Genomic DNA, 13,079 nt, shown 5'->3' on the forward strand with positions numbered 1-13,079 from the left:
GTTATCTTTGGACATCGTAAATTTATCCTCAGCACAGAATAAAATTTATAAACTACACTGTCCTTTATAACACAGTGACTCTGTGGACATTAAGGCAAAACACTTAGGCTACTGTGCGCTACAGTAATCACTGTTTAAAGTAATCTGTACAAAACTGATCAATGAACAGTAACCTTTCATATCGTAGTCGCACAGATTGAACATTCCCATCGTAGTTATCAGCTGGATATGATGTGAATATTTCTGAGTGAGGATGACGGTGGTGCAACTGAAACAAATAAATGTAGTTTAAAAGTGAGTTTTTCATTATTTGCTGATAGTCTGAAAATGTTTTGACAGCATTTCATAAAATACGAAATGAGCAAGATTTTATTAATGTAACAGACGTCTAAAACTTCACAGTCAGTTTGAACCTAGACACATTTTACATTGCAAAAAATCATTAATAGGCCTACTGAGTCGGACTGTCACTTTACAATCAGAGGCTCATGAGCAGCCTAAACTGTGTCTATGTTCGATTAATATTTTCCTCTTCAGTTATTGCCACCGGCATTTAGTCCCGTCAGGTTATAGCTGAATAAACAGGCCTGTTGCTATTTAATATGAATAACAGGCTGTAGGAGAATTCCAGCTCTTTATCATTCATTAAGGAAATTCCAATGAATGAGCAACGCTGTATAAAATGTAATGCTGTTCTGAAACAGAAAACTCGGAGTTTGACAGCTCAGAGTTGTCAACCCAGAGTTCAGGTTTACACTCAGAGTTTGTTGAACCTGCTTTCTGAAACAGGGCCACTAACAGATGCAAAACAGCCCATACACTAACTGGAACTCTAAATATTAAGCAGACAAGGGCCCTGTTTCAGAAAGCAGGTTTCTGAATGAAAAACTCACTTTTAAACTACATTTATTTATTTCAGCTGCACCACAGCCATCCTCACTCAGAAATATTCACATCATATCCAGCTGATAACTACGATGGGAATGTTCAATCTGTGCGACTACAATATGAAAGGTTACTGTTCATTGATCAGTTTTGTACAGATTACTTTAAACTGCAGCACTGTAGCGCACAGTAGCCTAAGTGTTTTGCCTTAATGTCCACAGAGTCACTGTGTTATAAAGCACTGTGTAGTTTATAGATTTTATTCTGTGCTGAGGATAAATTTACGATGTCCAAAGATAACTCTCTGTCCATACATCGATGACAATATTGATCATAAAAGCGTCATGTTCAAGATCATGTTTGGGTAAAAAAAACCTAAAAAAACTAACAGCCTATTTAACCGTGATTTCGATGTTTCTAAAGACGTAACTGTGTTCCAATATGTGCTTTGATATTGACAGTCTGAATGAGGAAATGTCAGACAGCCGCTTCAAGCTCCGCAGGAGGGGAGGAGTCAGAGAGAAACTCAACGTTAGTTGAAGTAAACCTCCTCCAGAGCAGTTTAGGTTCACAGCGTAAGTTGCCGGGGTTACAGAGTTTATCCCTCATCTCGGGCTCAACTTACTCGAGTTTTCACTAAACCCGCTTTCTGAAACAGGGCCAAGCAGGCAGAGGCATTACTGAGGGAACAGACACAAGAAAATCTAAATGCAGAAAATACACTAAACATAATAAGGCAAAACTAAAACAGGATAGACAGACAAACTATATAATTAAACTGAATAATGAGGACAGACTATAGCATAACAATCAAAATCAGAATAATAATGAAAGTAAACAGATCAGAACTACACAAACAGAACCTCCAACACACAGTGTGAACTAGACACAAGACAACAGACAGGACTGAAACTCAAAACAGAGACAATGTAACAGATACAGAAAAGACTAAAAATAACCAAACTGACTAAGAACTAACTAAGCAGAGCAGACACACCCACAGTGTGACACTTTCTCTAGTTTGTAAGATGTATTGAATGAGGAAAATGTGTAATACTTCCTGAATCATGGGAACCTGAAATCTCTTTGAGGACCCCTGGGTTTTTCTGGTTGTGATTGGGAACCACTGCAGAATCAGCATACAAACTTAAAAATAACAGCAACCCAAGCCAAAATATTGTACATCTTGTGTTACAGGGAGGTTAGCACAATAGAGATTAGAGGTTCCATACAATTGGCACAAACAGTATTGTGGGCTGTATTAGTGTCCCAGTATGGGAACAGCAAAGGAAATGTTGGTCTCCTGCCATGGGACCAAGGATTATTAAATCATACTGCTTCTATTTATTATGATAGGATATAATAGGCTTACGACCCAGTCTCTTGTCCTGGATTCATAGAAACAGGAACATACTGTATGTGCCTGAATTCCTGAACAATGCATGTGTGATCAATATGTGCGTAATTATCAAAAGGACAGTGAAAGCTAAGACCACTTTGTCTGTGGGGTTGAGAAAAAATGGGTTAAAGGAGACGAGTGAAACCCCCCCCTTAACAAACAAACATATACACAAACAGGACGGCAGAGACAGACGATCCCACCAGAGGAGCACAAAGAGTTAAGTGAGATGGAAGCCACAGCCAATCAAGGCCAACCCATCTCTGACAGAAGAGCTGTAAAAGGAGGGGATTTCTTCCATAGTGCTCCCCGCTCTCTTCTCGGCTTCTCACATCACAGACCAACTGCTGCATGGTCTCTTTAACCTGATGATGTCCACTAAGCCTCAAGGAGAAGGACTGGAGACGGGAGATAATTTATGAATGTCAAGAGCCCCCAAAGCTCAAGAAGATCCCCTGAAACAGGCCCAAGAACACAACGAGCCCTGATGGGACACCAGTCCTTAACTTTAGGATACGAGTTCCTTCAGTGCAACCTGAGGAGGAGACGAGATCTGATGTTAATTAAATGTCCTGTTTAAGTCGACAGCTGAGAAGACGTCATGTTGTCTGCACAGGGAATTGGTGTCTTTGCTCTTTTCCACAGTGTCATAATTGTGACTGCACTGGTAAGTGTACTCTACTTAGCCTGAGTACTTGGGTGATTGAGTTATTGATTACTTTGTTAATTGAATGGGTTAAATAACTGTTGTTTTCCTTTCATACATTTCTTTTAGTTTTTTAGTCTTTTAGTTTTTTTCTTTGCTTTTACTTTGAGTCTATCAGAATGAGCAGAATTTAAGCATGTCAGCAATTTTTGAACAATTTTTATGATGTTTTATAATTTGTGCAACCAAGTTCAAGTGGACTTTATTTGATTGGAATAATAACAATCAGGGCAACAGAGGGATGTTTTATTGGAAATCACCAACTTAAATAAAATGAACACAGCAGTAAGTAAATTCTTTGTCTCTTAGCCCAGTGTAAACCCAACAAAGGATGGTTTTTATGTTCTAAATTTAAACTTTTCACACAGCAGCATCATATCTTGCACTCTAATATGACACTGAGTCAGAAATAACACTCCCATACCGCTGCACTTTGGACCAAATATAGAGAATTCCATGTATCTGTGACTTTCTTTGATCGGTTGAATTCATGACATAAATTTATCTCATGCTTCAGGAAACATGCCAGACATTCAGCAGCTGAAGGCCGACCATAAATGACTTGTGTAACTTCCTTAATTTTTTTTAAACGAATATAAATAGAAATTACTCCTAACGAGTATTGAGTATTACATCTTTTGTATAGTTTATTTCCAAATGTAAACAAATTAGATGAAAATGAAGCCTAAATGACTGACTATTGAAAAGCCAATAAATGCATTAATTCTTAACTGGGTTCTGTGTTAAAAAGAACAGCATGTTTCATTCAGCCAACGGGCTGAACACGTGAAACAGGGGTCTTTTGGGCCCACATGCAGATAGGTCTATTTACTGAGGTTTATTATATCAACAGGTGAAAACTTACAGGTGAGCAGCGAGGCAGTCAAAAAACAAACAACGTATGTCTGGAAACACGGTAGTAGTCCATAAATCCATATAACAGGGGATAAACCACAAAACACAGGAAAACACGAGAGAGAAGACTAGCAACAAAGCACAGGAAGACAAACTGGTGAATCTGCAGTGAAACAATGAGCAACAGACACACAAGGAAGAACACTTACAAAGCAAAACAGGAAACAGAACAAATAAACAGAAGGAACACAAAATGAAGAGACTAGACAACAAAGAGGCAGGTAGTAAACAGAAGAGGAAAGCTTACCAACATTACCATAAGAAAAACATCAAACCCCCCCCAAAATCATGACACAGCAACTAAATAACAGATAACTAATTATTAACAACCAAATAGCTGGTAAATTTATTATTTTGCAAATTTGCCTGCAAAATCGTATGTCCAAATAGGAATATAACTTGGGACAAAATAGGGGAATATAAAGGCAACACAAACACACACACACACACACACACACACACACACACACACACACACACACACACACACACACACACACACACACACACACACACATATGCATGGTAAGTCAATCTGAAAATAATAGTGGTGTTTGATGGGATGGCAAAAAACCTGTAAAAATCAAGCACCAAAACTTTCAAACCGGCGCAGCAGCAAAACCAAAAGAAAAGAGCCCTCAGTCACAATCATAAATCACCCGTGGTCTGCTTTACCTCACAAGCCCCCATCATCTCTGACCCCTTTCACCTTTAACCCACTGACGCATGACCCTCTTGTAGCTGAGCCCCAGAATTACAACCTCCTGCTCAGTCAGGCTTGAAATCACTTTACACCAAGCAGACGCCCGAGAAAGCAAATTCAATTATTATACAAAGGTTAAACAGACACTCTCTGTCTGTCAGCAGAAAACCCTTCCATACAAAGAAAAGTGAATCACTTCTCTGTATTGACTTGAATGTACTGAATGATGCTGCATGCCGATATACTGTGTGTTCATTTTTGTAGAGGTACAGGTTTAGGATTTTGTTTGACAGAATTTATAATTTTGGCATCAATAATCGATATGTGTTTAAATGACAGAGACACACAAATGCACACACATATACGCTGTAGGCAGCCCAGCCAGAGTGTGTCCACAATCCACCATTCAACAACAACAAGTGGTTTGAGTGGCTGAATATGCCTGTATTGACTTTGGCTGGGGATCCCCTCCCAAAACAAATCACTGTAGGAAATGTTAGCTGTTCAGCATTTTGTGTGCTACAATATTAGAAACACTGTTCACCCACTGGCAGTTTATTTTATTGGCTTATGCCAAGAATGGTAGTTATCAAATGTCCATCACCATGAATTGTTCCAGTTGGATTTTAGTCTGTTTAACAAGACTGAGACGTTTTCTTTAGCTTGTGAAGACGATGGCTGTGATCAGCAGGGGTGGACAAAGTTTTCAGATCCTTTACTTTAGTAAAAGTACCAGAGCAATAGTGTGCAAATATTCCATTACAAGTGAAACTCTCACATTTAAACTCCTATTTAAGTGAAAGTACAGAATATTAGTGTCTAAAGAATCAAAAGTAAAAGTGCTCATTCGGCTGGAAATTATCCCTGTGACAGATATATTATTGTATATTATATTATTTAATTGTTAATACAGATACTGTCATAAATGTGGTACAGACATTCATATTCCTCTCAGGATAACTCTGACTCTTCATGTAGCGCCACCATCAGGTCAAAATCTCACTTTGTCTAGCAATTTAATTTATGACCAAACATCTGCAAAACTAACGACATCCCCTTTGGCCTCTGCTGTACTTTGTTTTGTGCTAATTATCAAATGTTAGCATGCAAACAGGCTAAACTGAGATGGTAAACGTAGTAAACCTATTTCTGAACATCAGCATATTAGCGTTATCACTGTTAGCATGCTGATGTTAGCATTTAGCTCAAAACACTGCTGTTTTATCAAATGTTTTATTTATGTAAAATACACCTGTTAAATTTAGTGACTCAAAAGCACAATATTTCCTCAAACTGAAATCAGAAATACTTTATTATTGACTCCCAAGAAATTCTATAATTCTGGGAAAAACTGTAGTAGAGTAGAAGCATAAAGTAGTTTAAAAGTACATGTCTCAGCCATTGAGAAAATGTACTTTTTCTCCCCTGGATACAATTTTTGCCTAGATGTTTCTTTCTCTGTCTTTTGTACCTTTCTGCCTCACAATCTCTTTCACTGGTCTCCTGTGGCGGGCAAACAATCCTCATGTGAGTTCTCTAGTTGCTAGTTTTACTGTTCTGTTGTGAAATGCACCTGGGAACACAAAGATGCTTATGTAGACTATAGCTCACGGCCGAGGTCCTGAGGACAAGGCCCCCGTGTGGCCAGCGGCAGTCCATCGGCTGTAAAAAAAAAAAAGAAGGGTCATACCGCACCCTCACACAACTATTTCACAACACCAAGAGGGCAGCACATCAGATCCTTGGGAGTGTTTGCGGTTGACGGATCGCCACAGTTTGAAAGAGACTTCAGAAAGACTTTTAGTCTGTTGGCGCCTAAACAGATGAGATGAAGCTGCTCTTGAGGCTTGGATGGACCCAATTAGACCCCTGCAGATACATTATAGCAAATTTGTGATTAGGTAAATGAGATATTTCTTAAAGGATCATGCCACCTGTTACTTTAGTTGTTTTAAAGCACTTACTACAAAGCAGGGATACTGTGCATCATAGCTATAAAAACTTATATGGGCCTCAAATTCATTACTAAGAGGTTAGTGAACCACTTCGTAGCAGCTGCACAATATGATTTATCCTGTTTTTCCATTGTTACAAATCAGATCATTTACCTGTTCTGTAAATTATTATAAAAAGGTTTAATGCTTCCATGGAAACAACATTTCTATTTCATGCCATACACAGTCAGAAAATGTGCTTGCTTGTGATCCACAAATACCACTATATTTCATCTTGTGCATACTCGGCTTAACTATTTTACATCTCCCTTTTTTATCCACCTGCTACAGATAGACTCTGATGACGTCATCACACGAGATGAGCAGATCTACGTTCTGATTGGTGCTCACGCCAAGTGTGAGAGGAGCATCCAGGCACAAATGGCCCTGGTTAACGGTCTGTGTGCCGCCTTTGATCATTTTATTCATTAAAAGTAACAGAACGGTTCTCAGTTTTGCTTTGTTATCCTTTCGTCAAAAGCGTGAACCCAGTATGTGGAAGTCAGCAGCTCTGTGCCTTATTAGTTCTGTCAGAACATTGGAGCTCCTGGTAATATTTAAAAATCAGTCTCTGCAAGTAGACACGTTAAACCCATAAACTTGTATAATAAACTGTATAAAATAGATATTATTGAAATGTTTCTCATTGAATTGTTTCCTTTAGATCAGTGTGTTTTTAGTTGTGACACATACTCCATCTCTCAAAAACCAAATGTAAATCTTGGCTTCAGGTAAGAAGTCAACATTAAACCCCTTTCAAAATAATCCCAATCTCCCCCTGTTAGGGAGGTAATGTCGTTTAACAAGCATATCCAGCGTTAGAATAAAAAACACAAGAGGTCAGTGAGTGCATGTCCAAATATATAATCAGAAACAGTATTTATTACATCAATTATTTATGTAGGATCAGATACAACACACATCCCATATCCCACTGACTAGTATCTCTGTGATTACAGAGTTGAATTTATGTGCAGACAATAGGAGGGACATTTTCCATTTTAGATTATGACGTAGAAGCTGATAAGTTGCTTCAATGGTCTATTTGAAGAAGAATTTTATAAACGGAGCCCCACTCTGAAGAATGGTCTGGTAAGAGGAACAGTGAAAATACTGTATAAAAAAAAATTATATATATATATAGAGAGAGAGAGATAAAATATAAATGATGTAAAAATATAAAATATATTATATAAACATGAGAAATCATCAAAGGAAACCTGTGAAGCAGGTTCTATTTTCTTCAAACACAACAAACATTATGCTTTATTAATGTAACTAGGCCATTATATTTATTGTGCTATGCTGTGCTTAAGTACAATTTTGAGGTACTTTACTTTAGTATTTCCATTTTACGCTACTTGATACTTCAACTCCACTACATTTCAGGGGGAAATATTGTACTCTTTACTGCAGTGCAATGTAACTGACAGCTCCTAGTTACAAACAAATGCTTTTATGGTTTATAAGACATGATACATTATTACAGATTAAACTACCCAACAGTACCTAAAGTGGTAAAAATTAGCTTTACCTTGATTAGTAATAACAGTTAACTACTGCTTACACATTGACATGTCAGAAAAAATCCAGTCACATATAATATAATAATGTGTCACTCTGAAAGGGGTCAATATGCATAATGAGTACTTCACCTTTTGATGCTTTTGAAGTATATTTATCTTCTTATTTTTACTTAAGTAAATATTTGATTTTTATTTGTAATTGAGTAGTTGGTAAGTATTTGTAATTGTTGTTTTAGTATTTTAAGTAAATTATCTAAATACTTCTTCCATGGCTTGCTGTACCTATGCACTCTGCAGCTGTAATAGGGAAAAATGAAAAAAGGTGTACTACAAAAAATATCAGATCAGACTTGGTACCAGCAGATTATTATCAAAGGATCAGGAAAAAGAAAAACATTCTCTTCTTTAGAGTGAGCTATGTCTCCTTCCTATGAGAAAAATACAGTAAAAGTCACTTCAAACAGAGACCCTTGCCGAGGAGCCACTTGACTTCTTGGGCTCCTGGGCCTGCTGTACCAGTGCACATATATCTGTAGCAAATCTCAAACTATACCTTTAAATAGCTAACAGCTGTTTCCCATTTTTTGTGAAGAAGATGACTGTATCCCAGAGTGGGATGGGATCATCTGCTGGCCACGGAGCGGAGCGGGTCAGATGGTTTCAGTGCTCTGTCCAGAGTACATTTACGACTTCAACCACAGAGGTGGGCGAGCTCAAAAGACATGAACATGTAGGAATAATACAGAGGCTTTGTCCTGATGTGTGGTCTAAATGTAGTCTCAGCAATAGGCTTATGGATGCTTACTTGAAATACAAACATGGGTAAAAAAAATTATGAAGATGTGGTCGTCCACTGACATTTCTACTGTATCAGAGACTAATGCTAATGTGCTCATGTTGTGACTGTGTCCTGCACTCCTGTGACCCAGGGCGAGCCTACCGTCAGTGTGACGCAACAGGGAGTTGGGAGCAGGTACCAAGCATCAACCGCACTTGGGCCAACTACACAGAGTGCACCACATACTTGACCTCCAACCACAGGAGCCAAGAGGAGGTACGTACATGTGCGTTTGTCTAGATGTGTATACAGAAAGTGTATTCTCGTGCATTGGTTTAATATGTGTGTTTGTGCATGTGTATGGAGTATGATTAAAAAAAAGAGAAAAGGTTTATTAAGGTTAATTTATATTACTCCATACAATATCCTCAATAATGAAAATATTCTGACACCTACCAAAATGTTTCACACCTGTTTGACCTCCAATGTGTTGACAGCATTTTTGTTTTCCTTCAGAAGGTGTTTGAGAGGCTCCATCTCATGTACACTGTTGGCTACTCCATTTCTCTAGCATCACTGTTGGTGGCGGTCTCCATCCTCTGCTATTTCAAGTAAGAAACAGAAAACTTCAGTGATATATAGCAATATTAGTATTTGTCCATAAAACATAAGACAAGATTATTAACAGTAGATTCAAAGCCCCGCCTCTCTCTCCCTCTCTCTCTCTCTCTCTCTCTCTCTCTCTCTCTCTCTCTCTCTCTCAAACACACACCCTTCAGGCGTCTCCACTGCACACGCAATTACATTCACATTCACCTCTTCACCTCCTTCATATGTCGAGCAATCAGCATTTTCGTGAAGGACGCTGTGCTCTACTCAATATCTGATGACAGTAATGCTGAGCCTGAGTTCACTGCACAGAAGCCCCACATGGTAAACTATATGTTTTTTTATGTTGATTACCATTTATCCAGAGTTTACATTTTTTTCATAGCTTTAAGATGCTGTATGACTGTCAGCACTGTAATGGTGGTCCACATTAGGATACAAAACATCATGTCATGTTCTTATATGTTATGAAATGAAATTAAGAGTATCCTTAAAAAAGCCTTGGTGTGATTTGTTTTGAAAGGAATGGTTTGATATTTTGGGAAATATGCTTTTGCTTTCTTGCCCTGAGTTAGATAATCAAAATGATACAACTCTTATAGGCCTACTGTAAAAATGTAGAGCTTGTTAGCTTAGCTTAGCAAAAGACTGGAAACATGGGGAAACAGCTAGCTTGGCTCAGTCCAAAAGTAACAAACTCTGCTTAGGTCCAATTAACACATTATACCTCAGTTGCTTAGCTCAGGACCTCAGGAGGCAGTTACTTCCTGGATGTTCTGCTGGTTGCAAGGCAGCTGCACCTGTCCTGTAAAACAAAAAATTGTCACTTTTTACACTTTGGTTTTGTAAACAAACAAGATATAATGTGCTAACTTTTTAACATTAGAAGTGCTGGTAAGATGATTTTGTTACTTTTGGATAGAACCAGGCTAGCTGTTTCCCTCTGTTTCCAGTCTTACTGCTAAGCTAAGCTAACTAGCTGTAGCTTCATATTTCATATCTAACAAGCATATTTCCCTAAATGTCAGATTAGTCCTTTAAGAAAAAAACACAGAAATCCCATTACAGAAGGCTATATTACTATAATTTTTACACAGACCTGATACACCTTTCAGCATTTTATGGCCTATTTGAATGTTTCCTTTCAATGCTGCTCTGTGTCCTCAGGCTGGCTGTAAAGTTGCTGTTACTTTCTTCCTTTATTTCCTGGCCACCAATCATTATTGGATCCTGGTGGAGGGGCTGTACCTACATAGCCTCATCTTCATGGCCTTCCTCTCTGACAAGAACTACTTATGGGCCCTCACCATCATCGGCTGGGGTAAGCTACATCAGACTATAAACTCTCTTGTAACATATTGAGCTAACAGTGAATTAACCGACTGACAGTTTTCCAATGTTTTCCATGTAAGGTGTTCCAGCTGTGTTTGTGTCTGTTTGGGTCAGTGCACGAGCATCGCTGGCAGACACACAGTGAGTCATGTGATGCATTCACCTGTCTAATATATAATGTATCACCTGTATCACAAATGCTCACTTTAACTCTTCTTTGTCTGCATTCAGATGTTGGGATATCAGTGCAGGAAACCTGAAGTGGATCTATCAAGTTCCTATTCTGGCAGCCATTGTTGTAAGATTTACATTTTAATACTTTTGAAGAGTATTTGATACTTGGGTTGAATATAACTGTACTGTTCACCTTCACCCTTGCAGGTGAATTTCCTCCTCTTCGTCAACATAATACGTGTACTGGCCTCTAAACTCTGGGAAACAAACACTGGTAAACTGGACCCTCGCCAGCAATACCGGTAATTATTCATTAAAACTTACCAGAATGATAAACACTAAAGTTTACTCTAATTATTTTCCCTCCTGAGAATTTTTCAAATGACTATTTGGCTGCCCTTGTTGGACAAGAGAGTTTTATCAAACATTTTACCCTGTTTATCTGCAGGAAGCTGCTCAAGTCCACATTAGTCCTCATGCCTTTGTTTGGGGTTCACTACATGGTGTTCATGGCTCTTCCCTACACTGAGGTCACCGGGCTGCTGTGGCAGGTGCAAATGCATTATGAGATGTTCTTCAATTCATCCCAGGTCAGAATACACATTTATAAGCAGCTAACTCTGCAAGCAATTATATGGTAAAAAGGGTTAACTAGTATTATTATGAAATATTCTGATTTGGAAAAAAAGCTGTACATAAATAAACATTTTAGCTACATTTTCTGAACACCTATTTGAATTATTTTTCATTTCAATCTAAAAATATTCCCAGAATTGATATTTATAACATATTTCAAAAATATGTGTAATCACGATAACTTGTACACTTAGCTAGATAGTTTGGCATTTCGGAAAATGCTGAGAGTTAGATGAGAAGATTGATACCATGACTGTCTGTTAAAGTGAGGCTACAGCAAAGAGCCAGTTATCTTAGCTTAGCATAGAGACTGGAAAGAGGGGGGAACAGCTAGCCACCACGTTTTATATATTTTTTAAATGAGATATAACATGTAAAGTAGTGAGTTCTAGATTAGGCAGCTTTTTATTAGCTTTCGACAGAGCTAGGCTTGCCATTTCCCCATGTTTCCAGTCTAGATGCTATGCTAAGCTAAGCTAACCATCTGCTGGCTGTAGCTTTGTCCAAGAAACCGGTATGATTTGGGCTTTCACATTTTTAGATTTTTCACTATGTTTTACTTTGCTGAGCACCCCACAACATTAATAGCATATTTAACTTTCAGAAAAACATATTTTCCCACCTCAGGTATCAAATCCCTGTTATTTTTGGTCATTACTTTATGAGATGATCAACCCTGTTATGGACACTGTGGAAGCAGTCTGAATATGATTACAAAATGCATTTGTCATGAAAGCAACATTTTCCTGTTAATCAGACGTCCCTCACACTAATTCAATAATTGCAAATATAAAAGCTAAATGAAATCTCATACTTTTACTTTACTAAAGCCTGTAACTGGCACTTTTGTGACAGCAACCATATACATTTTTTTTTTTATCAAAGATGTGGTTTAACTTCAGAATTTCAACTAAAATCAATATTCTTATAATAGCTCAAAACATTTCAGACATAGTTCCACCAATATAATTTTAGACCAATTTCAAAACTGCCTTTTATTGCAAAGATTCTAGAAAGAATTGTGTCCAAACAGCTGCTCACTGTACTGGAAAATAACAAAATATTTGAAAAGTTTCAGTCTGGTTTTAGGAAGTACCACAGCACTGAGACTGCCCTGCTTAAAGTCACCAATGACCTTTAAATGTCTGCTGATGAAGGCATGTGCTAAGTCCTTGTACTCCTGGACCTTAGCGCTGCTTTTGACACCATTGATCACAACATCATGTTAGACAGACTGAGGGACTGGGTGGGGATCTCTGGTACTGCCCTAGAATGGTTTTCATCCTACCTGTCAAATAGGAAGTTTTGCGTGTCTGTAAACAACTATGTCTCCTCGTTCTGTCCAGTTAAATATGGTGTGCCTCAGGGGTCGGTCTTAGGACCCATTTTGTTTTCCTTGTATCTGCTTCCCCTTGGACATAT

General features: G+C 38.2%; 1 protein-coding gene across 7 annotated transcripts in view; it reads left to right on the forward strand.

Moving 5' to 3' along the window:
• pth3r (parathyroid hormone 3 receptor) overlaps nucleotides 1-13,079 on the forward strand; it is an 18,335-nt gene that overhangs the window by 1,188 nt on the left and 4,068 nt on the right. The window contains exons 2-12 of one of the 7 annotated variants that reach the window (XM_046069066.1): nucleotides 2,464-2,951; nucleotides 6,894-6,999; nucleotides 8,721-8,831; nucleotides 9,058-9,182; nucleotides 9,423-9,517; nucleotides 9,686-9,839; nucleotides 10,683-10,836; nucleotides 10,928-10,988; nucleotides 11,079-11,145; nucleotides 11,229-11,323; nucleotides 11,470-11,611. In XM_046069066.1, the coding sequence (XP_045925022.1) occupies nucleotides 2,886-2,951; nucleotides 6,894-6,999; nucleotides 8,721-8,831; nucleotides 9,058-9,182; nucleotides 9,423-9,517; nucleotides 9,686-9,839; nucleotides 10,683-10,836; nucleotides 10,928-10,988; nucleotides 11,079-11,145; nucleotides 11,229-11,323; nucleotides 11,470-11,611 (1,176 nt within the window). In that variant the 5' untranslated portion in view covers nucleotides 2,464-2,885. The remainder of the gene's footprint in view (nucleotides 1-2,463; nucleotides 2,952-6,893; nucleotides 7,000-8,720; nucleotides 8,832-9,057; nucleotides 9,183-9,422; nucleotides 9,518-9,685; nucleotides 9,840-10,682; nucleotides 10,837-10,927; nucleotides 10,989-11,078; nucleotides 11,146-11,228; nucleotides 11,324-11,469; nucleotides 11,612-13,079) is intronic. The other 6 variants (XM_046069070.1, XM_046069067.1, XM_046069068.1 and 3 more) reach the window with 6 other exon arrangements.

Source organism: Micropterus dolomieu, linkage group LG14 (genome assembly GCF_021292245.1).
Source record: "Micropterus dolomieu isolate WLL.071019.BEF.003 ecotype Adirondacks linkage group LG14, ASM2129224v1, whole genome shotgun sequence".
In the NCBI taxonomy this organism is placed as follows: domain Eukaryota; kingdom Metazoa; phylum Chordata; class Actinopteri; order Centrarchiformes; family Centrarchidae; genus Micropterus; species Micropterus dolomieu.